Genomic DNA, 21,829 nt, shown 5'->3' on the forward strand with positions numbered 1-21,829 from the left:
AAACCACTTTATGTAACAGGTCAGATAAGGTGGAATCTGCAGGGCATTTTAGCAAGTGTAGCCAGAGAGGATATGAAACAACATGTTGGCCTCAGGGCTTGACTAGTGGGAATTAGCAGTCTCAGATTTTATGCAGCAGATTTGAATGTGAATAAAAGTGAAAATACACATATTTTCAATTAATAGGTATCAGACTTCTATGATTTCAAGCAAAGAATGTCAATATTCAAAGAGTTTGAACATACAGACTGAAACAGCAAAATAGTCAAGGAATTTTGATTTGCAGAATATGAAGACTTTTCACTGCTTGCAAAGATGACTGGTATGACTGCAGGCTGTGTATGAGCAGTATTTCAGACAAAACACGAGACATTGTTAGATGCTTTTGGGAAGCTATGAAAGGAACCCATAGGCCTACTGAGAGAAGGGGGACTGACTTCCTTATGAATAAGCTGTTCCAGCAGCTCCCTGTCCCTCATGCTCCCCAGCTGATGACTTAAAGAGCTGTGCAGGTGGCTTTAGAAGTCACTTCCTTCCCAGCTCTGCATATCCATAGCATTTCTGAGTCATTACCGTTTGCCCTGCTGACTGCTATGCTCATCCTGCCTCACAATTTGGCCTTGAAGAGTTGCCTCTCTTCTGTCATTCCTCCTCTGAATGCATCCTTTTATCATTTCCCCACTTCTCAAGGCAATTCAATCAACTTGGAGATAGCAAATGAATTTCTTACCAGTTTGCTCAAATACCAGCTCCCTCTATGGAGGTTTCCAAGTTTTTGGAAACCACGTCATTTCTGCTGTGTTATGATACATGGCAAAATTGGCCTTGCTGCAATACCAGAAAGAATATTAGTTATCTGGCATGATAGATGAGGGGTCAGAAAAAACAAGTAACTGTTTCTGAATTTTGAGAGAAACACCTACCTGATCAGCCATCAGAATCAACAGTCTGTTAATTAGTCTGACTTGGTGAGATTGCCACCATAGTGACTGGCATCTGTGAAGTGTCTGAATATGGAATACAGCCCAGGTTTCAAGTACCTTTATCAAACCCACACACTGTTCACTTTCACCTGCTTGAAGTTTAATCCACACTTCTAACTTCTCTATGTAGTCCACAGGTAGGTGGGCTTGAAGGGTAACAAGACAAATGCATGCTGTGACCACCATGTAGCAACATCTTTTTTAAGAAAAAAAAAGAACAATTGCCATAGTCAACTGCTGCTGGAGTATTTCATATAACTAACCGGCTTTCAGATTCTGGGATATAATAAAATATTATCACAGACACCCCCAAGTCCATACTACAAGAAAACAGTGCCCAATACCAAGACATCAAGAGCCGTTTAGCACAGCCCTGCGGCATGACACAAAACAAAGAAAATTACAGCAGTGCATGCAAGCTTATGCTCAGAAATCACATGCATGACAGCTGAAGAAACTAATCAGACTAGCTTGGAGGATGGGGAGAGAAAGATTTTCTCATTGCTGCTGCATTTTGCAGAGCCTTATTCCGGAACATTTTGGCCATCAGCAGCACAGACAAGTTTTCATTCACACTTCCTGGCCAGCAGCTGTCAATTTGGAGGTAACTCAAGGCCTTAGCTTGTAAAAGCTGTTTAAATATCACTCTGTTGTGGCAGTGTAAGAGAAAAAATAAAAAGTTAAGACCTGAAGTCTCCCAAATGAACACACTACAAGAGCTACTGGCAACTCATATAAAAACATTTGTACAGTGTCCCTCCTGTGTGTCTCAATAAATCCAAATTATTTTAATTAGTCCATTTAAATAAGAGAGCACACGAGAATTTGGAGAAGTGAAGTTCAAGGATGCTGCCAATATTAAAAATAATCAGCTTATACTTGTAATGTTAAGAACACTATACCTGACACAATGAACTGAGGTACTCTGAAAAAAATCACTCTGTGCCAAAAGGCATAGTTGTATTGGAATGAGTTTGGAAATTACTGCCCCGTAACTGGATGTTGAACCGTATAAGTGAAAGTGAAGCAAAAATGCCAAGTGAAAATGGCTCTTCCATTTCAGGACAAGGACGGGGCCTTAACCCATGCAAAGGTGGCTGAGTTTGTAGTGAAACCATTATGTAATGCTTACACAAACTGATCAGGCAGCTCTGCCAGATAATTGCCTCACAGACTGCCTCAAAATCTTTATAGGATTTAGGCTCCTTTAGGAGCCAACTCACCCCTCTCTGTTCACCCAACCGTGTCCCCAGGCAGGGACCTGCGGTACGCTGGGGACTGGACTATCTTAGTCCCACTCCAGCATGCTCAGGACTGCACAGCTTTGGGTTGTGCTTGCCTATGTGAATGAGCAGCTGTTCCCACTTTGAGACAGCTAAAGTGAACATAGCAGTGATTCTGCTGTAGGAAATCATTCCTTCTTCTGGAGACAAGTCCAGCCAGATGAGAGATGGCCTTGTAGACAAGATACGCTTGGATGAGAGTCAGGATTCAATTTCTAGCTGTGCTACAGATTTCCTGTCTGGAGCTCATCTAAGTTGTTCAGTCAGTTCAGGCCTCACATTAATTTCCTGTGTTTGTAGTATGGATAATAGTACTCCCCTTATTCACAGGGGAATTCTGTGGATAAATACATTAATGTATTTAATGCTTATGTGGTTCTCAGATGTTATGGTGAAAAGAAGAAAAAGGTTATACAAACCATCAAGTAAAGCCAGTATTCAGGACTGGCTTTTACTTTGTAAAGCAAGGCTACACTAATGGGTAATCCAAACCCATCCTAATAGGTGTTCATTATAAAACACCTCCCTCCCTAAATTAAGTGTCCTATCTACTGGAAGACAACAGCTGAGAGTGAAAAGCACAATAAAATATGTTGATAGCAGGGCTTGGCATAAGAAACTGGCAGCAGAGAAACTATGCTAATGCAGTGACTGTCGTCTCCGGTTGCTGCAGGGAACCAAGAATTTGTTAATTCACATTGTTTGGCTCTCTAGATTTGGTGTCAAGATTTGGCATAAAGATAGGTGCAATAAAAAACAATTTACTTTATGTTGGAGACTGGTATTCTAAAAGGTACCAGCCTGTCTATTGACACCTTGCTATTTATGATATATCCAGGAATTAGTTCTGGCCTTTGGACTCATTAAAAATATTTCATGTGAAAAGTATTTAAATATAACTGATGGCACTGACTTACTACTAATGCTAGCAACAAGTTTCCTTGGGGAAAAGGAAAGGTTTCAACCTTATAAAATAGCTGCATACATATCAGCTAAATTCCTCCTAAGGCCAGAGAGGGCACCGCATGCACTGACAGGCCCCATCCTGACCAGTCCCTCCTGAGGCCCACACCATCTGCCCGTGGGCCTTAGTTTCTGCCTGGGCTGCATTTCAGGTATACCTGCTTCCAGCTACAGTACAGCTGTGGACGTGTCTGGCCATGGACCGGTGCCCCGGCCACGGCTCTGCCTGGACACGGCTCTGCCCGGACACACCCTGGGCTGTGTCTGACCTTGGTTCCCCTCACCAGGCCTGATCCTGAACCCCACTCCCACACCACTGGCCTGGCCTGGCCTGAGCCCATCCCCACACTTGTCCCCTGGGAGGTTCCCAGTGCTTGGGGCTGGGGCTACCCCACTGTTCGTGACTGGAGGTGGGACGGGCCTGGCTGGGAGGCCTCTGCCCTGCTGCCCCCATGGGGAACCCCTGGTCCCCTGGGAGCAGCTGGCTGTGGTGGCACTCTGTCAGTTACTGTAGGCTATCTCAAGCTCTAAGCCAGCACTGCAGAGCCAGGCCCATGGCTGCGCAAGGCCTTGCCCTACAAACCTGGCCTGGCCCTGTGCTCTCACCCTCCCACAGCACCAGCCCTTGCCCAAGCCCAAACTTCTGAGTGAACCCCTCACAGGGGGGCTTCAGGGGCTCTTCAGGGGCTATCTGAGAATCCCCCCTTCACCCCTGCCATCAGCCTGCCAAGCCTCTGCGGCTACTCAGGGTCTGCCTGAGCCCCCCACCTGGCTCCAATCCCCTCTGCCATGTCCCTTTCCCATTTCCCTGTCCCTGCCCTGGCTCTGTGTCCCCTAAAATGCCCGCTATACCACACAGCAATTAAGTCACTCCTCAGCAAGTCCCGTCTGAGCCCAGATCTCTGTCGGGTGGGAGGACACATCCCTCTGTGGGGGGAGCTGCCATCAGGGCACTGGGGAGAGCTGCAGTCAGGGCACGGAGGGCAGGAGTGGCCTTGCTGGCCCTGCCCAGCCGCACCGGAGGCCTCCTCCTCTCACACCTGCCCTCGGGACCCATCTCAGCTCAGGCCATGGACCCCAGTCCATGCCTGAGCTACTCCCAGGTGTGAACATCTCCTGTCACATTGCAGCTGTGCCAAGCCATGGACCTCCCTGATCCAGTCCCTGAACTGCAGGCTGAAGGCCCAGCTTGACCTGGGTCCGACTTCATCACCATGGACAGGCTGGTAGTCACTGGGCTGTGTCTGACCCTGCTCCCTGTCACAGGGCCAGACTCTGCCCTCAGAGCTGTCTCCTCACCATGTACTTGTCTGGCAATCTTCTCCGACGACCCTGGCTGTCGCCCCCAGACCTGCCCTGCCAGCCATGCTATCGGCTCCTGGCTCCCCAGCCCTCCCTGCGCGCCCGGCAGAGCCCCTGGTGCCACTGAGAGGATGAACTACAGCTTGCTAAGAGCATGATTTTCTGCGATTCTGATCTTTACAGTTGAGTTAGTGCAGCACAAATAGAGTTGATACAAGAAGAGGAGCCAGGAACCTCTCCACTCTGAAAAACACTCCATATAGCCACAGCAAGGTCATGTCTACGCATGTGCTGCTGTGCTGAACAAAACACTCGCTTAAGCACCAAACCAACAGAGCAAAGTGGGAGCTGTGATAATTATTCTTGGGCTACAGGGGGTATTGGCTTCAGAAGCCTTGCAGCTTCTGGACCACATTGTCCAGCTTACATTGTTCTGCACAGAGGTTATCCAAGTCATCTCATGGAGCTGCCATGTGCTCCATGGAGCGGCATGGACTTACTCTTTGTGCCTTGCTTCTCTACCTTTCATATGTGCAATAATGATCATGGATGCATTCTTTCATATTTCTCACTGCCGTGAAAATATGGCATTTTAGCAGTTACTCTCATAATAATAACAATAATTTAAAAATCAGATATTTCCAGGTTATTCACAGAAATCGTGTGTGGGAAGAATGAACCGGAGAGATAAGGTGAGGGGAGGCAACCTTGGAAGGGAATAGCTGAAATAGATACCAAGTAATTTTCAGCTGTAGTATTTAACTTTAGTGAGAAAAACAAAGGATTTTTGGCACCAGCTCCAAAGGTTATGCTGTCGTTTCATTAAACAGGTAGTAATTAGGGAAAATCCCAGAACACGTGTACATATTCTTACATGTTCCCTGGTGGCTACACCAATTCCTAGCGGTGCTAAGGTCTGCAAGGAAATAACAAACATTCAGACTTGCTTCTGGTTTTTAATGCCCAACAGAGTTACTCAGTAGCATGAAGGATAGAATAACAGTTGATTCATCATACTGTTTTCTACTCATTTTGTAGAAAATGTAACACACGTTATAAAACTTTTTATTGATTTTTTTCTGTATTCTCTGCTTCACAGGCAACATAAAGAATTATATAGCAGGGTGTGCAGAGCAGTAAAGAAATACACATACTATACATCTGGAGTTTTAACGGTGCTGCTAAGTATAGTGTGTTTGGGGCACAAATTCTGAACTGAACTTCCAATTCCACTGGAAACCACACATTTTAAGAAAAAGTCCATTCACATTTCATACTAAATGTTGTCTGCCTTCCTCATGCAGGCATTGCAATCCTTTTAAGTATTTTTTTTAGAAACAAACTATTTCTTTAAACTTAAGGGAATACAGGTGCAGAATGTGTGTCAAGGTCCTGTAGCAAATATATTTAATGGTACTTTGAATAACTAGTTCAACCTGAACTCTGAATGTGTGGAGGAACAGTATCAACATTATGCTACAGTATTGACTGGAGTCACTGCATTACTATTATTGAAACAAAAAAAATTAACTCTCCAAACTCTGGAATAGTTGCATGTCCCATCTGGTCGTGCATATCCTCATCTGGAAAAGTTGGCTCCTTAATCCACGAGGGTTTAAACTCAGCTGGATAGTGACCCACTCTGTTGCTTCCTTTATTTCCCACTGTTGGTTTGCATCCAGCATCTGTGGATAAGGAAAATAAGAATCAAATACACTGAAAGATTCTATTGACTTTTTTCTGTCAAACTCTCATAAAAAGAGCTGCAAAATGTGAAGTGCTAGAAGTTCAGGAAATAGAAAGGAAATGAAAAACTGGAATTGCCGTTCTGTCCGTATTGTACTTTTGGCCACACTCACACTGAGTTGCAATGACTATAGCAATATCCAGACTAGGCTTGAACCAAGCAGATCAGGAGCTGTAGGAAGTAGAGCAGAGTTTTCTGTGGGAATCATTATCTCTCAGCAGCATATACTTGAGTAAAGTATCCTAAAAGTTGAACATGGCTGCCTGAAATTTTCAGCAGAAAAGCTTCTTAACAAAAAAATTCATTAGTTTAAATAAGATGAGTTTCTCAAGCAGGACTTCTCTCCCACACAAGGGAGAATTTTTCTCCCTAAAAAAAGTGAAGTGTCTGAAAATGACACATTTCCTCTGCAGGCTCTTGAGGTCTTTGCCATCCTGTATTCACAGAATTCCTAGTTTGGCATTTCATGATATACAGCATCCCATGAAAGCCTCATGCTTCACTGCAGCACCCAGAGTCGGCTGGCGGCTGTGGCGTGTCAGGGAACACATGGGGCAAAGAATCCAGCCCATAGCAGTCAACAGAGTAACATTTCCAAATCAAAATGTGTGACTTCTGTCTAATTATTCCTTTTCATTCAAATATTTTAGTTTAAAAAACTTCTTTTCCAGTTTATTTTTGGCCAAACATCAATGAAAAAATATTAACAGGCTTTCCCCTGGAAGCCTCCCTCTAAGTTGTCTAGAAGACAATCCTGGAAGTGGGTCCCCCCACAGACTTGAATGGAAGTTCTGGCACAAAAATACAGGATAAAATTCTTAGTAATACATCTACTTTGGTCATGTCCAACAGTACTCTTGATATATATCAACATTTGTTTCCATCGTTATTTAGGATTTGAAGAAGGAAGAAAAAATATTTGTCAAGAAATGTATATAATGAGTGATATTTAATCTAATGGTTTTAAATAGAAAATAATATAGTATAGTAGCAAAAAGTGATATTCACCATTATTTCGTCTCAGCCAATCATTTCCCATATAAATCTGCATCTGAAATACCATCCTGCAGATCTGCACCCACTTTTACTTTGAACCTAGATGCATATTTGCAACAAGATATAGATTGCTTCTGAATGATTAATACAGCAGTAAACTGGAATCCATAAACGAGAATTTACAATTTTAGCATCACTGTTTTACAGACAGAACTTTCTTATTACTTTTCTTCCCTTGTGAGTAAGCGTCATCCTACTCTGAAAATAAAACAGCAAGGTTTTTTTAATAAATCGATGGAAATACATTTATCTTCACTTGTATCAGCCCTCAGCTCTGCCATACCATTACTGTTTTCCTGCAATGCAGCATTAATGCAGTAGTAGAAGGGGGAAGTGTCTGAGAGAGATACAGAGGCAAAGTCGTCACTGCCCATACAATAGACCTGGAAGAGTTAGAGTAGGTCTAGTTCATCCGTTCAAAGCATAAATCACAGAAGAATAACACTCAATACAAATGTTTACTACCCATTGTCCAGCCTTCTCTCAAAGCCTATGTGTGTAACTGCAAGCGAAGTTACACCAATTACACATCTCCAAATAACTCTGCCACACTGCATGTAGAATAATACTAATTTACACATTTTCAGAGTAAGAATAAGGTTTTTATTTCTTCCTAGGAGGTAGAAGAAAACCATGAGAAAATGAGATCAGATACATGAATAACATCCAGCTGAACCAAACTCCTCAACCCAGCTAACTTGTAACACACAATAAATTTTTCTAATCTGGGGATGAACATCCCATGACTCGGCAACACTATTTCTAGATATACCAAGGCGTATATTTCCCAGAAGATAAATAGAAGCTGTATTAACTAAATCTGGCACCAATAAACTGTCCAAAGCTTTCACAATTATTTCACAGAAAGCCAAGCACATGCAACTCCTTCTGGCAATAAGGATGCTGCTTTAAAAAGGAAGCTAAGGGTCCTCTGCTGCTGAGAGTTTCTGAGCATCCCTCAAAGCCATGGCAACCAGAAGTTCTAGAAGAAACCAGCAATTATAAAACTTTTGAGGTTCATGTTGTCTGTGAAGGAGACATCTCATTTCTCATCTATAAAGTTACTGCAGGCTAAGGGCACTGTGCTTCTGAACATAGCTATCCAAGCACAGCTTTTATGTGTTTTCATTAACACTCTTAATGATCACACTTTTGGTTAATTCATATCACTCTCCTGAGTGTCCCTATGTGTGTAAGCTCCTTGCTTAAACCAACACAGCTGCATAAAACAGTATGATGAGAAAGAGATCAAGTAATGCTAGTCACCTGAGGAATGGCTGTCAGTCTTTTCCCAATTTCTCTGAAACAAGCAGGGAGTTGCGACAGCAGATACTCTAAACCTTCTCCCCCAACCACCTCATCAGCCTATGTTGCACTGCCAAACGTGTACGTGTGTGCCTAATTTCATGGTTGTGAGTAGTTGATAATAAGCCCTTTTCAGCTTCCTTTTAAACTCTCTCCAAGCAGGAGTAAAAAAACCAAACAGGAAAGCCACATCACACTTTTCAGCTGTCAAATTAAGTCAGAGAAGCACCCCTGTTGTTACACCTCCTGCTTTCAGGGAAAAAAGAAAGGTTCTCTTAGAACAGGCTCTTTTAGATCTTAAAACTGAACAGAATTCCCCCAAAATGACTGATCACTTCAGTAAACAGATCAACACACGTAGGCCCAAGCATTTGCTAGCAGGCAATGGTAGCATACACAGTTCAATTCTACTTTTTAGTATTCAGTGGTTAGTTCAGCTTTCAGTAAGGAGTTATTTTGGGAAAAAAAGCCCCCAGCGATTAAAAGAAAAGTAAATCAACTCCCCAGTTACCCTACCTTGAAGAAAAGCAGCTCCTCTGCCAAATCACAAACAAAGACCTACAGATTAGAGTACCATCTTTAAGTAGACATCAGTTCCCACTGCTGGCTGTGACGCTAGAGCCAGACAAGACAAGCTGTACCACTTCCCCAGAAGAGGGGCTAGTCTGCATCTCTGCATAAGGGTAGACACGTGAAGAGGGCGTGTTGGGAGGGAAGGACACCTCCGAGCAGAAAGTAACACCTGCCGCTGGGGAAATAGCTTCTGTCTGAAATGAGCTGTGAGACCTTTTTAGCTTGGACACCAATTAAAACACGTGTTCTTCTAATACAATTAAACCCAAGAGTTCCCAATTGCCTTTAGACTGGAAATATAACAAGATTTCCTTACCATGTCAACTAGCAACTTCCACAGAAGCTAGAAAACAAAACAAATTAAATAACTGGAATCACATGGATGCCATAAAACAGTTAACACACAGATGCTTTTTTCTTCATTAAGGAAGTGTCATGAAGTGCAAGCATGTTTACATTTGGCACACAAAATTAATTACTGACACCAAAGTAATGTGGTCCTCAACCCCAGGCAAGAACATTTGACACTTTCCCCTTGAAATCATTAAGGCTTGAGCATCCTTCTTAACTTGGTTTCATTATGGAAGTGATATTGGTGGGGTGATTATCAAAAAAGAAAAAAAAAAGCACCTCACACCAGCTACCTGACATGGTGATCTTCCTTCCTGCCCGCTCCCTTGCTGGAAATCATCATCATACAAACCACCCTTTCGACATTTAAGATGTCTCTCTGTGAATTTTTGGATGAGCCTCTTTTTGGGGCTGTATTACGCTCTCGGACTATGGCAAGATGAAGGTCGCTGATTGCTTTCGCAAGCAATGGTACGTGAAGGCTCAATCCAACAGAGCAGAAGTGAAGAAAAGAGTGGGTGCTGGCGGGCCTGAGCCGGTGGGACTTGAGCCAACTCTCCCCTGCAGGCTCTACAGTCAGGGCAGTGCAGTGGCATGCCCCGAGAGCCGCGGTACAGGAGCGTGCAGCGCGGCGGCTGCAGTCAGTGCTAGCTACAGCTGGTTGCTGTTTCTGTCCTCTTTAAATCAGAAGACTTGCAAACAGCCAGCATGTCCAGCTGTGCCTGTCAGGACATGGCCACAGCAACATTGCAACGGTTATTATTTGTCCTCCTGCAGGGGTCTGAAGTACGAGTTCTGGACTAGGACTCCACCATATCAAGGGTTTTAAGGCCACAGAGCAAAAGGCCAATTGCTGACGGTCACAACCTAAAGGATTACCTGGCCTACAGGTGTGGAGAGATCATGACCTTGGGTTTGTAGGATTCTGTAATATGCAGGGACATGGAGGCTTTATCCTCTAAATTTCTCTACTTCATTACAGATTACCACAAATTCCGCAAAAATCACCAAAAGCTATACTTGTAGTATACTTCTACCACAAAAATTGCCACTAGCAAACATACCTTATGATTAACAAAATGAATAGGAATGAATATGTCATAGAATCATAGAATCATAGAATCTATATCAAGATATTACAATTTACTATCAGCAATCAATAATATCATATCAATCAATAGTATGGTATCAATCAAGAATAGCATTAATCAGTATTGTAGTACAACCAGTAAGAGCAGCAGCCAAATAGCTATATACTATTACAGCTTACTACAACTTATCATTAATGAGGCAAACTTATCAACAATATAACAGCAGATATAGTTACGATATATTACTTATATGAATATATATACAATCAATATGCAGTGAGTTAGACAGATTTCAGAAGGAGCCAAACCATCCCCAAAAGAGGGGGAACAGGTAGATCCCAGAGGGGCACCAACCATCCCCAAAAGAGGGAGGAGAGACCGAGCCAGTAAGACAGCAGGCAGAGCGTCACTTCCAAAATGATCTGCATCACAGACCCTGGTTTCAGCCAGGCGTCCCTGGAGAGAGCCCAAGAGCTCATAGAAAGTTCGTGTGGGATTCAACTGGGAAGTTCTTAGAAAAAGAGAGGCTCCATTTTGGATAAAAATTAAGTCTTTTTTTATATCACAAAGATGTAAGAGGGAGTAGGACATTGAGCAGCCAATAGATGCTGTTGATTTCTATTTATCACCTGTAACAGACAATAGATGATGCTGTTTTCTGTTCCTTTAGAGCAATTTTTTTTTTCAGACTATTTTCCACCTTCTCAAATGATAAATTGCTGTTACAGTCCCTTTTTATCAGTGGTATCTGTGGATGTCTGTGGTTTCTAGGTACCCCAGCTGCACTTCAAAGAGGCGAGCTGCACTTTTCAAGGATTTTTTTTTTTATGGTTCATGGGGCTAGTCCCCAGGCTCGCAGTTCCAGGCTGGCAGCCATTTCTCTGTCAGTATTTTTGAGCAGACAATATCTTTTGTTCAGTAATTATCCCTTCTAACCAGGCCGCCTTTATGGCTGTTGCCATCACTGCCTAAATAGGTTATTTTTAATATCCAGTCACATGCTAACTATACAAGATTTGGCTCCCAGATCAGCATCTTCAGTAAGGAAGTGGCTAAAAGATTAAAATCTCAGATTGAAATCTCCAAGTAACAAAGATGAAATCAAGAGAAGGGCATACAGAGAAACATCTGATAAGCAGGGCTAGGCAAAAATCTTTTCTTTCAGAAATGCCAGAGCTCCAACAAAATGACGCTGAAATGTTCTGACCAATTCCATGGCTAAGCACTGTGCAGTTGCTACAATTTTCCATCCTGCAAAATTTAAGCACGTGCAGAGTCTCCAAGAACTTGGCGATGCCTGTACTTTATTTGATATTTTAAAGCTAAACATATGTATAAATTATGCAAAATCAAGACCAGATGTGCAAGTGAGGGCAACCAGGAACAGGGAATCTCTCTGAATTAATGAGCATTCTTATATTGAGATCCCATGAGCATAACCTTTCTCTCTCGCTTGGCCCGCAGAGCATTCAGGACAGCAGCTATGGCCAAGTGCACAGCACCCTTCTCTGGTCCAATCTCTTGAGCAAACAAATGTACATCCACCAATGTCATCTACAGCGGTTTGATGCTCACTGATGTCTCAGTTCCTGTTGAATGATATTTTGTTCACCCGAGACAGCGCTGTTGATAACACAGCAAGGGGAAAAGTCACGGATACTGGAAAAAAGGAGGAATCTATATTAGTTAAAAATTACAAAAGCAGTAGATGCTGAAGTGTGCGACTTGCATCAAATACCCACCCGGAACTCTCTGAGTGGTCACTTTCACACTGGCTTGCCTTAACACCAGATACATTTTCAATTTCCAAGAATGAAAATTGAACTATTTTGCCAAAATGCATGTTTGTTACTGTCCTTTTCACAACAGCATAACAGCAACTTACACAGCAGAGCAGCCTGTTGCTGCTGAGGTCTCTGTAGAAACCTCCGAAGTTGCTGACAATTTCTCCCATGTCTCTATCGACCACGTGAATAAAGGAAGCCTTGACAGTACATATGACTGCAAAGCATAGCAGAATTTACTGCCGAATGCCTGTAACAGAATGACCGTGGGCCCCTTCCTCAGCTGATACGTCAGGAAGTAACCTTTTCCAACAGACTATGAATCTGGGGTATCAGCATGGAACCATTCACTTTGCACACAGATCTGGGTGGCCACTCTCAGTTTAGTTGCATGGACATGTTTCATCTTATACTTGTCTGTTTCCAGATGCTGATCCCTTCCTCAAAAAAATTAATAATTACAAAGAGCTTTCAAGGTGAAGAGTTGCTCCTGTATCACCTCCCACTCCATAAAGGAAGAAAACAGCTGCCCTAGACCAACAGCCCAGGACGCTGTTAAAGAGACAGAGGCCAGCAGATCACATCTCTGAAGAAAACAGCGTTTCTATAAATGAGAGAGCCTTTACATACCATCCCTTTCAAGCAACTGCTGCACCTCCCAGAGTTGTTTTGGTACTTACAGTCACGTTCAAGTTCTCATTTCCTCATAAGGCATTCTGTTTCTGGCGGTGACATAATGGCCGTTGTGGTCCAACTGTTTCAAGTCCCCAAGACTCAGGGCTGAGGCTGAATTCTGTTTTTTTCCAGTCCCACATACCACTACTCAGCGTCAATATTCCCAGCCTATATTCCCAGCAAGGGTTTTTGTTAGGGTAAACCACACACAAATCAAGCCTAGCAAACTGCGGAATGACAGAGGAAGGACAGACACAGTATGAAGCCTTGTGTCAACCATCATTTTCTTTAGCAGCATGGGATAAAGAGAGTCTTATGAAACCTGAGACCGTAAGTCCAGTTCTGTGAGGTCTCCCCTGTTCAAGGTATTCGCCTGAGATCTGAGAAACCAGTGTCTGAACCTCAGTTTTGTATGAACCTTTTTGTGTGATTCTGGCTAAGACACTGTACTTGCCTGTGTCTCAGTTCCTCTGCTGTTCCTACCTGCACTGTGGGAAGAACATCCCATCCCACTTTCCTTGGATGTGATGAACCGTGTACTACAGTGACTGAGGTAATTTATGTATCTAGGCAGGTTGTACCAAGCACATTTCACTCATGATGACAGAAGGGTGTTCAGCACCTTATAACAGACCAGGTGATACACAGACTCCAATTTTAGGCTGACTGAAGATAACGGTTTATCCGTAAAGAAGTTTAAAATAACTGAGTATGTGCTTGCCAGATTGCTAAGTGATTTTTAAAAAAATGCAGACGTTTCTGTAAGAAACAATTGCAAAGGTAGATTGAAGGAGGAAAAAGCATGATATCATCAAGTCACAGGTTTTGGAGGTGTTCAGCTGGTTGTTCAGAGGGTTTTGACATACTCAGCAGTGTCAGTGAAACATCAGACTCGAGCGGGAAAGAAGGAATTGCTCATTCTATGGCCTAGGGCACCTACTGGCTGCAAGGGCAGTAGAAAGCCCTCCCAAAGCACTGCTGCAAACCAGTTACGTATGGAAGTTATATCTGGTATGAGACGGGAGCAACGAGAGCCGCAGAGGAACTCGCGCATGTCGTCACCGGGCGCTGCTCGTAGGACACCATCGCAGCCGCGTCCTGTCGTAACAAACTGCTCTGCCTAGCAAAAGCCCCCCGCCCGCCCGGCCGCGCGTATCCTGGGGTCTGAGATGCGGCAGCCCAGCGAGCTGGGAAGGCGGATGCCGCTGACAGTCACTGCCATCCTCAGAGGCCGAGACCAAGCGCTTACCCACACGCAGGCTGTCTGTGCGGTGGCTAGCTGCAGCCCGGGGCCACCTGGGCTAGCCCCAGGCTGAGCGTGCCAGGGGCTGGCACGGTTTCCCAGCTGAAGCTCCACGCTGTCTGCACATGATGATTGATGCGCTGGCTCTGTGGCAGCCAAATTGCTGTGCAGGGCCCACAGGCTTTACTCAGGTTTTTCTATCTTTTTGGAGTAGCACAGGTGTCCATTGTGGGTGTGGTGGGCTGACCCTGGCTGGATGCCAGGTGCCCACCAAAGCCGCTCTCTCACTCCCCTCCTCAGCTGGACGGGGGAGAGAAAACATAACGAAAGGCTTGTGGGTTGAGGTCAGGACAGGGAGAGATCAGTCAGCAGTTACCCTCATGGGCAAAACAGACTCGACTTGAGGAAATGTCCTGGTTTCAGCCAGGATAGAGTTAATTTTCTTCATAGAAGCTGGTGTGAGGCTGTGTTTTGGATTTGGGATGAGAAAATGTTGATAACGTGCTGGTGTTTTGGGTTGTTGCTGAGCAGTCAAGGACTGTCCTGCTTCTCGTGTTGGGCTGCCAGCAAGAAGGCTGGGGGTGCATGGGAAGCTGGGAGGGGACACAGCTGGGACAGCTGACCCAGGCTGGCCAAAGAGATATTCCATACCATACAACGTCATGCCCAGTATATAAGGCTGGGATGAAGGAGGAGGTGGAGGGACGTTTGAAGTGATGGCATCTGTCTTCCCAAGAAACCATGACACGTGATGGAGCCCTGCTTCCCTGGAGATGGCTGAACCCCTGCCTGCCCTTGGGGAGTGGTGAATGAATTCCTTGTTTTGCTTTGCTTGCGTGCGCGGCTTTTGCTTTACCCGTTAAATTGTCTTTATCTCAACCCACGAGTTTTCTCACTTTTACTCTTCCGATTCTCTCCCCCGTCCCACTGTGGGGGGGTGAGCGAGCGGCTGCGTGGGGCTTAGTTGCTGGCTGGGGCTAAACCATGACAAGAAATTAGTTTAATTTATTACCAATCAAAATGAGAGCAGGATAATAAGAAATAAAACCAAACCTTAAAACACCTTCCCCACCCCGCTCCCTTCTTCCTGGGCTCAACTTCACTCCCGATTTCTCTACTTCCTCCCCCCAGAGCAGCGCAGGGGGATGGGAAATGGGGGTTGTGGTGAGTTCATAACACTTCGTTTCTGCTGCTCCTTCCTCCTCAGGAGCAGGACTCCTCACACTTCCCCTCCTCCAGCATGGGGTCCCTCCCACGGGAGACAGTTCTCCACGAACTTCACCAGCGTGAGTCCTTCCCACGGGCTGCAGCTCTTCATGAACTGCTCCAGCCTGGGTCCCCCCACAGGTGCCGTCCTTCAGGAACAGGCTGCTCCAGCCTGGGTCCCCCACAGGGTCACAAGTCCTGCCAGCAAACCTGCTCCAGCCTGAGCTCCTCTCTCCATGGGGCCACAGGTCCTGCCAGGAGCTTCTCCAGCGTGGGCCTCCCGTGGGGTCCCAGCCTTCTTTGGGGATCCCCCTGCTCCGGCATGGGGTCCTCCCTGGGCTGCAGGTGGAGATCTGCTCCAGCGTGGAGCTCCATGGGCTGCAGGGGTACAGCTGGCCTCACCGGGGTCTTCTCCAGGGGCTGCCGGGGAGTCTCTGCTCCAGCACCTGGAGCCCCTCCTGCTGCTCTGGCCTGGGGCTCTGCAGAACTGTTTTCACATGTTCTCACTCCTCTCTCTGCAAATGCTGTGTGCCGGGGTTTTTTTCCCCCTTCTTAAATACGTCACCCCAGAGGTGCTACCACCATCGCTGATGGGCTCAGTCTTGGCCAGCGGCGTGCCCGTCTTGGAGCCGGCTGGCACTGGCTCTTTTGGACACAGGGGAAGCTTCTGGCAGCTTCTTGCAGAAGCCACCCCTGCAACCCCCATCGCTACCAAAACCTTACCACACAAATCCAGTACAATGGGGCATAATGGGGTCTTACTGATATCTAGGATTTTCTTAGGGAATCACCTCTCCAAGCTCCAGACCAGGAGTCGAGGTTGGTAGGTGATGCTACAAGCTGCCCATCTGAAAGGAAATTCCCAGTAGACCAAATGCTAGCTTCTGGCTGCTGCTCAGTCACGGTCTTCAACTTGATCCTGGATGAGTCAAAATACCTCTTCACCCCTTGCCTTAATTTGTCATCCAGGATAATGAAACTGATCTCATTTGTGAAGTGTTTGAGAGTGAGAAATGCTATGTATTAGGTAATAAGGGTTGTTGGGTAAGGTGGCAGATGCCTTGGAAACCCCAAAGACAGATGCTGCGTATCATTAGATTTCTGCCTAATTGCCTGGCGTAACAGTGTCTGTCTTGGGACGAAAAACAAATGAGGGTTGTGCTATTTTGTCAATAAATCAAGAGCATTTGCACAAGGCAGGCTGGCCTGTCAGGGTGGATGTGTATCCCGCTATCTTCCTGAATGCCATTTGTCATCCCCAAGCTGCAGGGAGGGTCATTCCTTCTTACCTTAACAATCATTTGAAATCAGGGGGAGTATCTGTTGCTAAGTATACACACACTTGCTCTTCAAAACAGTAGTAGTCTGGAAAGGCTGGGGCCATTCTAATGACAGAGGTACCAGCGATTATATTTAGCCTATTAGTAATCTACTTACTATAACCTTAAACCCACTGAAGCTATTGATTGAACTTCAGTTTCATATGGAAAAAAAATCTCCCCTTGCAAATGGTAGTCCTTTGATAAAAGTGGCAAGAAGATTAAATGCACAGGTTTTGATGCCTTAACACCTTAACAAATAACACTAAATTAAAAATATAAACAAGGAAACTATTTCTATTGTACTTGCAGTCTTTTAGCAGAAAGGAAAGAATACACATTTACGCTAGTCATAGGCCAATTTGAAAGAGCCATTCCAGAAGTGAAGAGGGTAATATAAAACAAAATCAAAACTCCAGTGAAAGTGGTATGAATCTGACCTTGCTCTAATAAGGCTGCTCAATTTGCCAGGCACCTTCCATTTAAAAAAAAAAAAGAAAAAAGATGATACATAAGGCTGCTAAAGGCTTCTAATCTTTAATTCTGTGAATTCTCATGTGTTCACGCTATTACTGCACAGCCACATGGTGGAGAAATAAAAGCTGGTCAGTTGTGAAGAGCGAGCACCTAGGCTAGAACTGAGAGGAGAGGAAGGTGGGTAGAAGGATGTAAGGGATGTAAGTCACCTAGTCACCAGCTTTGCTCTTAGAAATGTGAGCCAAGACTCTTGCTTTTTCTTGGGAACTCTTCAGGACAGAACCACATACTTGGCCTCAGCCCTTGCCAGGACTGAACACAGGCTGCAATCTAGCACAGTTGTTCACTCTTCGACAACACACCTTGAGCATCTGTGAGTGGCGTATTCTGCAGTTGTTGGAGAAGCAGGGAGCCATCCTCACTCTTTTCATGATAAAGCAGTCAAATGATTAGATGTTCTCCTTACTCGTGGCACTTTTTATCATAGGAGTCGTGCTGAACTGAGATTTATCCTTTTTTGGTTTTGAAAGAGCAGAAATGCTTCCTTACCCAGCAAATACAACCCTGGACTTCCAAACACTGAAGGATCATCAGCCACGGAGGCCCTGGAAGGCTGCCCCAAATGTGAATGAATGTGGGGGTATCGAATGAATGATGAATGCAGCAACTGGCACCTGTTGAAGTCCAGGAAAAAAATGAGTTGTTAACACGCATGGGATGGATTTTTAGGGCCAAATGTAAGATGCACAGATCTATCCATTCCCCAGTACGTACTTATCAGTAGCCTCAGCTAGAGACTCAGTAACCTTGCAGCAGGGCACAGAGAGGGGTGAAGTGCTCCTATTGGGAGTAGCTTTTTGATAAAAAAAGGAATGCTTTCACAGCAGCCACTTCAGTGTTTGTACATGACTGATTCATCAAGAGTGCTTGTATTCAGGATTCCTTTTTAAATTTCCAGTCTGTTCCTCAGACCCTGCTGAGTTTAACTAGGTAGCTGTCCTCTCTCCTTTAAAAAGAACAAACCAAAACCAACACAATGGCCAACATGTGTTCCTATTAACTTAAAGGAAATGAAATACTAAGAGGAGATGGTCAATGTTTTGTAAAAGTACACAGTGCTATGAATACTTTGATCCCTCAACAACAGTGGTTATTACCATTTGACAAAAAATATGCCTTTAAATTGAAAGAGAATGTTAAAAAAATAACCAATGTGCTACCTAGAAGCAGCACATGTTTGCATGTAGAACTAGCAAGGAAAATCAGCTCAAAGGGTAGGACCAGTAAAGAACATGGGTCCCATGGGTAATGTCTGAACTCTGTTCCTAGGCACGCTGTACCAGGTGGAGAGGAAGGAAACATAACGCAAAACTCTACATCCACACACATGCACTAGGAAAGAAATGCTAAGCTACTTGCCAGTATCTGACATGCCATCACTCTGGGGCTGTGCTCCAGAGGCAAGCATCCCTGTCAATTTGGGATCCAGGGACTAGTACCTCGCTGGTTAGGCTCTCTGTATCTTCCCTCGCCTCCCCTAAACGCTGATCAAGGTTAACTCTTACAAATGACAGCAGAACGATGCTTGGGACTCCCCAACTAATATGAAGGGGCTCTGCTAGGAAGCAGGCAGGGTGAGCTGACCAGAACCGCTGTAGAGAACAAAAGCAGCACTCGGCACTAGCCTTGCTCCATTTCCCCTGCGCACAAGGGAGCAGATGCTCCTCAGCCCTCCTGCATTTCTACCTCCTTTCTGAAATATGAGAGAACAGATGACACCTGCTATGCCACATCCCTCAACCTGCTTCCCTTTGCCCAGTGAAGAAGCGTAGTCCCTCAGCTTCTCACCTCCATCCTTCCATCTCACTCTCTCCCTTTCTCTCCCCTATGCTAAGGGAGAAGCAGGGAAGCTGTTCATGTTTCTCCAGTAACACTCTCCCTGTGCATGCCAGTAGGGAAAAGTGCAGAGAGAAAAAAAAAGAACCTGGTCCTTGAGCAACTGCTTAAGCCTGTGGCTGCAGGTGAAGCAGTGGCTTCTGCTCCCCACTCTCAACAACCTTGTAACAGTCTCTCACAGCTGACAACCAGCTGTTTAAGACCCACCAGCTACTCAGGACCCTTGATCAGAGCCCAGGTTTTACGCTCAAGGTTGTTACATCAAAAATAGGTACAACCACCCCATTCCCATCTACTGACTCTTCCCACCCTGTCCTGAAAAGGTGTCTGCCAGAGATGCGCATGGTGGGGGCTGCCAGCCTCCTGCACTGCCTTGGAAGGTCAACAGCAGGCTTGTTCCTGCATTAGGACCAGGCTGAAGTATGAGCAAGATGCACAGCTGTGAAGGCACCTGCACTTCTACGCATTCGCACAAGGCAACAGCTATTGGATGAGGTGCCCAAATCAGTTATTCAAATTTAGTCCTAAACTCCTTAGCAAGGCGTGAGAATTTGAGTCTCCTGTTTTCAATGAACTGCTTAGCTTAAGTGAGTGCTCCTGTGGTTTAAACCAGAGATGACTCTGTAGCTCTAAGCAAAGTCTTGTGTGTTGGGGGCAAGTTGGCACAAATACAAACGTCTACGGCATCTTCACAGAAAACTTAAAAACTGAGAAGTTTATTAGATTGAACAGATCAAAATAAATAACAAAAGTGGGGGCTCATTAAGTTTAGCTGTTTATATTCATCTATAGTAATTCCCACTGTGGATAATGTGTTTTAGAATAAACAGTATTGTAGATGACTACAGGTAAGATAGCATTCCAGCTTGTTTCTACCCATCAGCAAACTCTAGGAGACCTTTTTTTTTAAAAAAAAAAAAAACAAACAACAAACAAATCTTTTCCAAGGCTACTTTTCAGTGGCAAGAGCTACTAACAAGCCTAGTGAAATGACACTTCAGTGGCTGTAAGAATAAGAACACATACGGTTCTTTTCATAACGCTTTATGCTAAAAAAGGGATGTATTTTATCTAAATAGTAGGATCGTACACATTTTTATGTTTGGAAGTTTACTCAAAATAGTATGAAAGTATTCTTAAAATACTACAACTTGAAACAATGCATGATAGAAACAATCTGCAGGCCTAGCATGCAGAATAGGTATCACAAGGTTCTGATGGACAATGGGGAAAGTACAGATTACCAGAAATTACATGATTGTTGTCATTAAAAATAGTAAAACATTAATTACACTACAGGAAATACTAAAAATACAGTAAACTTCGAAGTTCGTAGGTTCTGTAAGAAGCATGGTTTTAGTGCTGTTATTAGTTATTATTGAAACTCAAACAGTACTAGCTCCTTAGTCTACAGTGGCACTGTATATACATGTCAGGATTTGCAGTTTGAGTTGTACTGGTCATTGAGATAGGTAACATTCAGTGAAGTTGACATAAAACATCAGCTATCACAAGAACAAATGTATAAAATTCCCTGAAAAATTGCACAGAAGTCAGCCGTGGCTGCTAATACCAGATAAAGCAAGAGTGAGGAAAATGCGTTTGCCCTATAGCATGGCAATGACCACCAGGTGAGAATCTACATTGGACTTGCTCTCACAAGAATCCCAAGTCTGTCTGTCTGTCTGTCACAGGGGTCAGTTTTAAGTCCAGACAGAATTGTTTTAGTCCATTCCTGACACGGACTTCTGAACTGCTCTAGAATATTTCTCCCTTATTACAGCAATAACGCACCATGAACTCAGCATCTTGTATGTAAGTACATTAAAATAGTTCACAGAGGATAAAAATACACCTAAAAGTCATGAAGGTTTTATTCCCCTCCTTTTCCCCTCAAGATGAAGGCTACTCTGCTTTTGTCGCCCTCCCACCTCCCCTCCCTCCCCCCCAAATAAGCAGATGCAATCAAGGAGAAATTTATTTTGAACCAATTCTGCAAAACAGTTCAACAATGCCATACTTTATAAAAATACTTAGTTACATAATTAAACTTATTACTATTTATATAAAAAGTGTGAGTGTGAATTTTAAACTCTATTAGGGTAAGAACCACATCAAGGTCTTCAGGTGAAACAAATAAATTTTCATAAACATACAAACTCTTTTGGAGAAGTCTTATAATACACAACCATTTACAATGAACACGTTCATTAAGTTAGTGTTTTATTCCTTTACTATACAAGTGTTATTACAATGAACTGTTCCATTCAGTAATTAAAAATCCAAACAATGCCAGTGTCATTTTTGGCATTTTTTTGTTATAACTGTATTAATACATAAACTCATATGATTGTGTTATTAATTTTAAAATATTTAGAAAAATTAAAATTCCATTGTATTTTTTGGGTTGATTTTTGTCTGTGTGGTTTTTTTGTTTTATTTTTGTTTTTCTTACATAAAGCCCTTTTAAAATTTGATAACCACAGATGTATAGGTAATGAGCAGTGATGAGGGAAAATGAAAAATGATGGCACTGTTCTTAAAAAGATCTGTTCGGTAGCTGGACTCAATGTAG

At 44.0% G+C, this 21,829-nt stretch overlaps 1 protein-coding gene across 1 annotated transcript; it reads right to left on the reverse strand.

Moving 5' to 3' along the window:
- Positions 1 to 1,449: 1,449 nt before the first annotated feature.
- ENOSF1 (enolase superfamily member 1) lies at positions 1,450 to 14,167 on the reverse strand (the record flags this gene model as incomplete). The annotated part of the gene is given in 9 exon segments (XM_081996434.1): positions 1,450 to 1,641; positions 5,406 to 5,447; positions 6,071 to 6,162; positions 6,165 to 6,216; positions 7,287 to 7,298; positions 7,302 to 7,333; positions 7,336 to 7,373; positions 12,397 to 12,655; positions 14,107 to 14,167. Coding segments are annotated over 9 exon segments (780 nt in total).
- Between the last annotated feature and the right edge of the window lie 7,662 nt (positions 14,168 to 21,829).

The sequence above is a fragment of the Phaethon aethereus genome, assembly GCF_964289735.1.
Source record: "Phaethon aethereus genome assembly, chromosome: 2".
NCBI lineage: Eukaryota > Metazoa > Chordata > Aves > Phaethontiformes > Phaethontidae > Phaethon > Phaethon aethereus.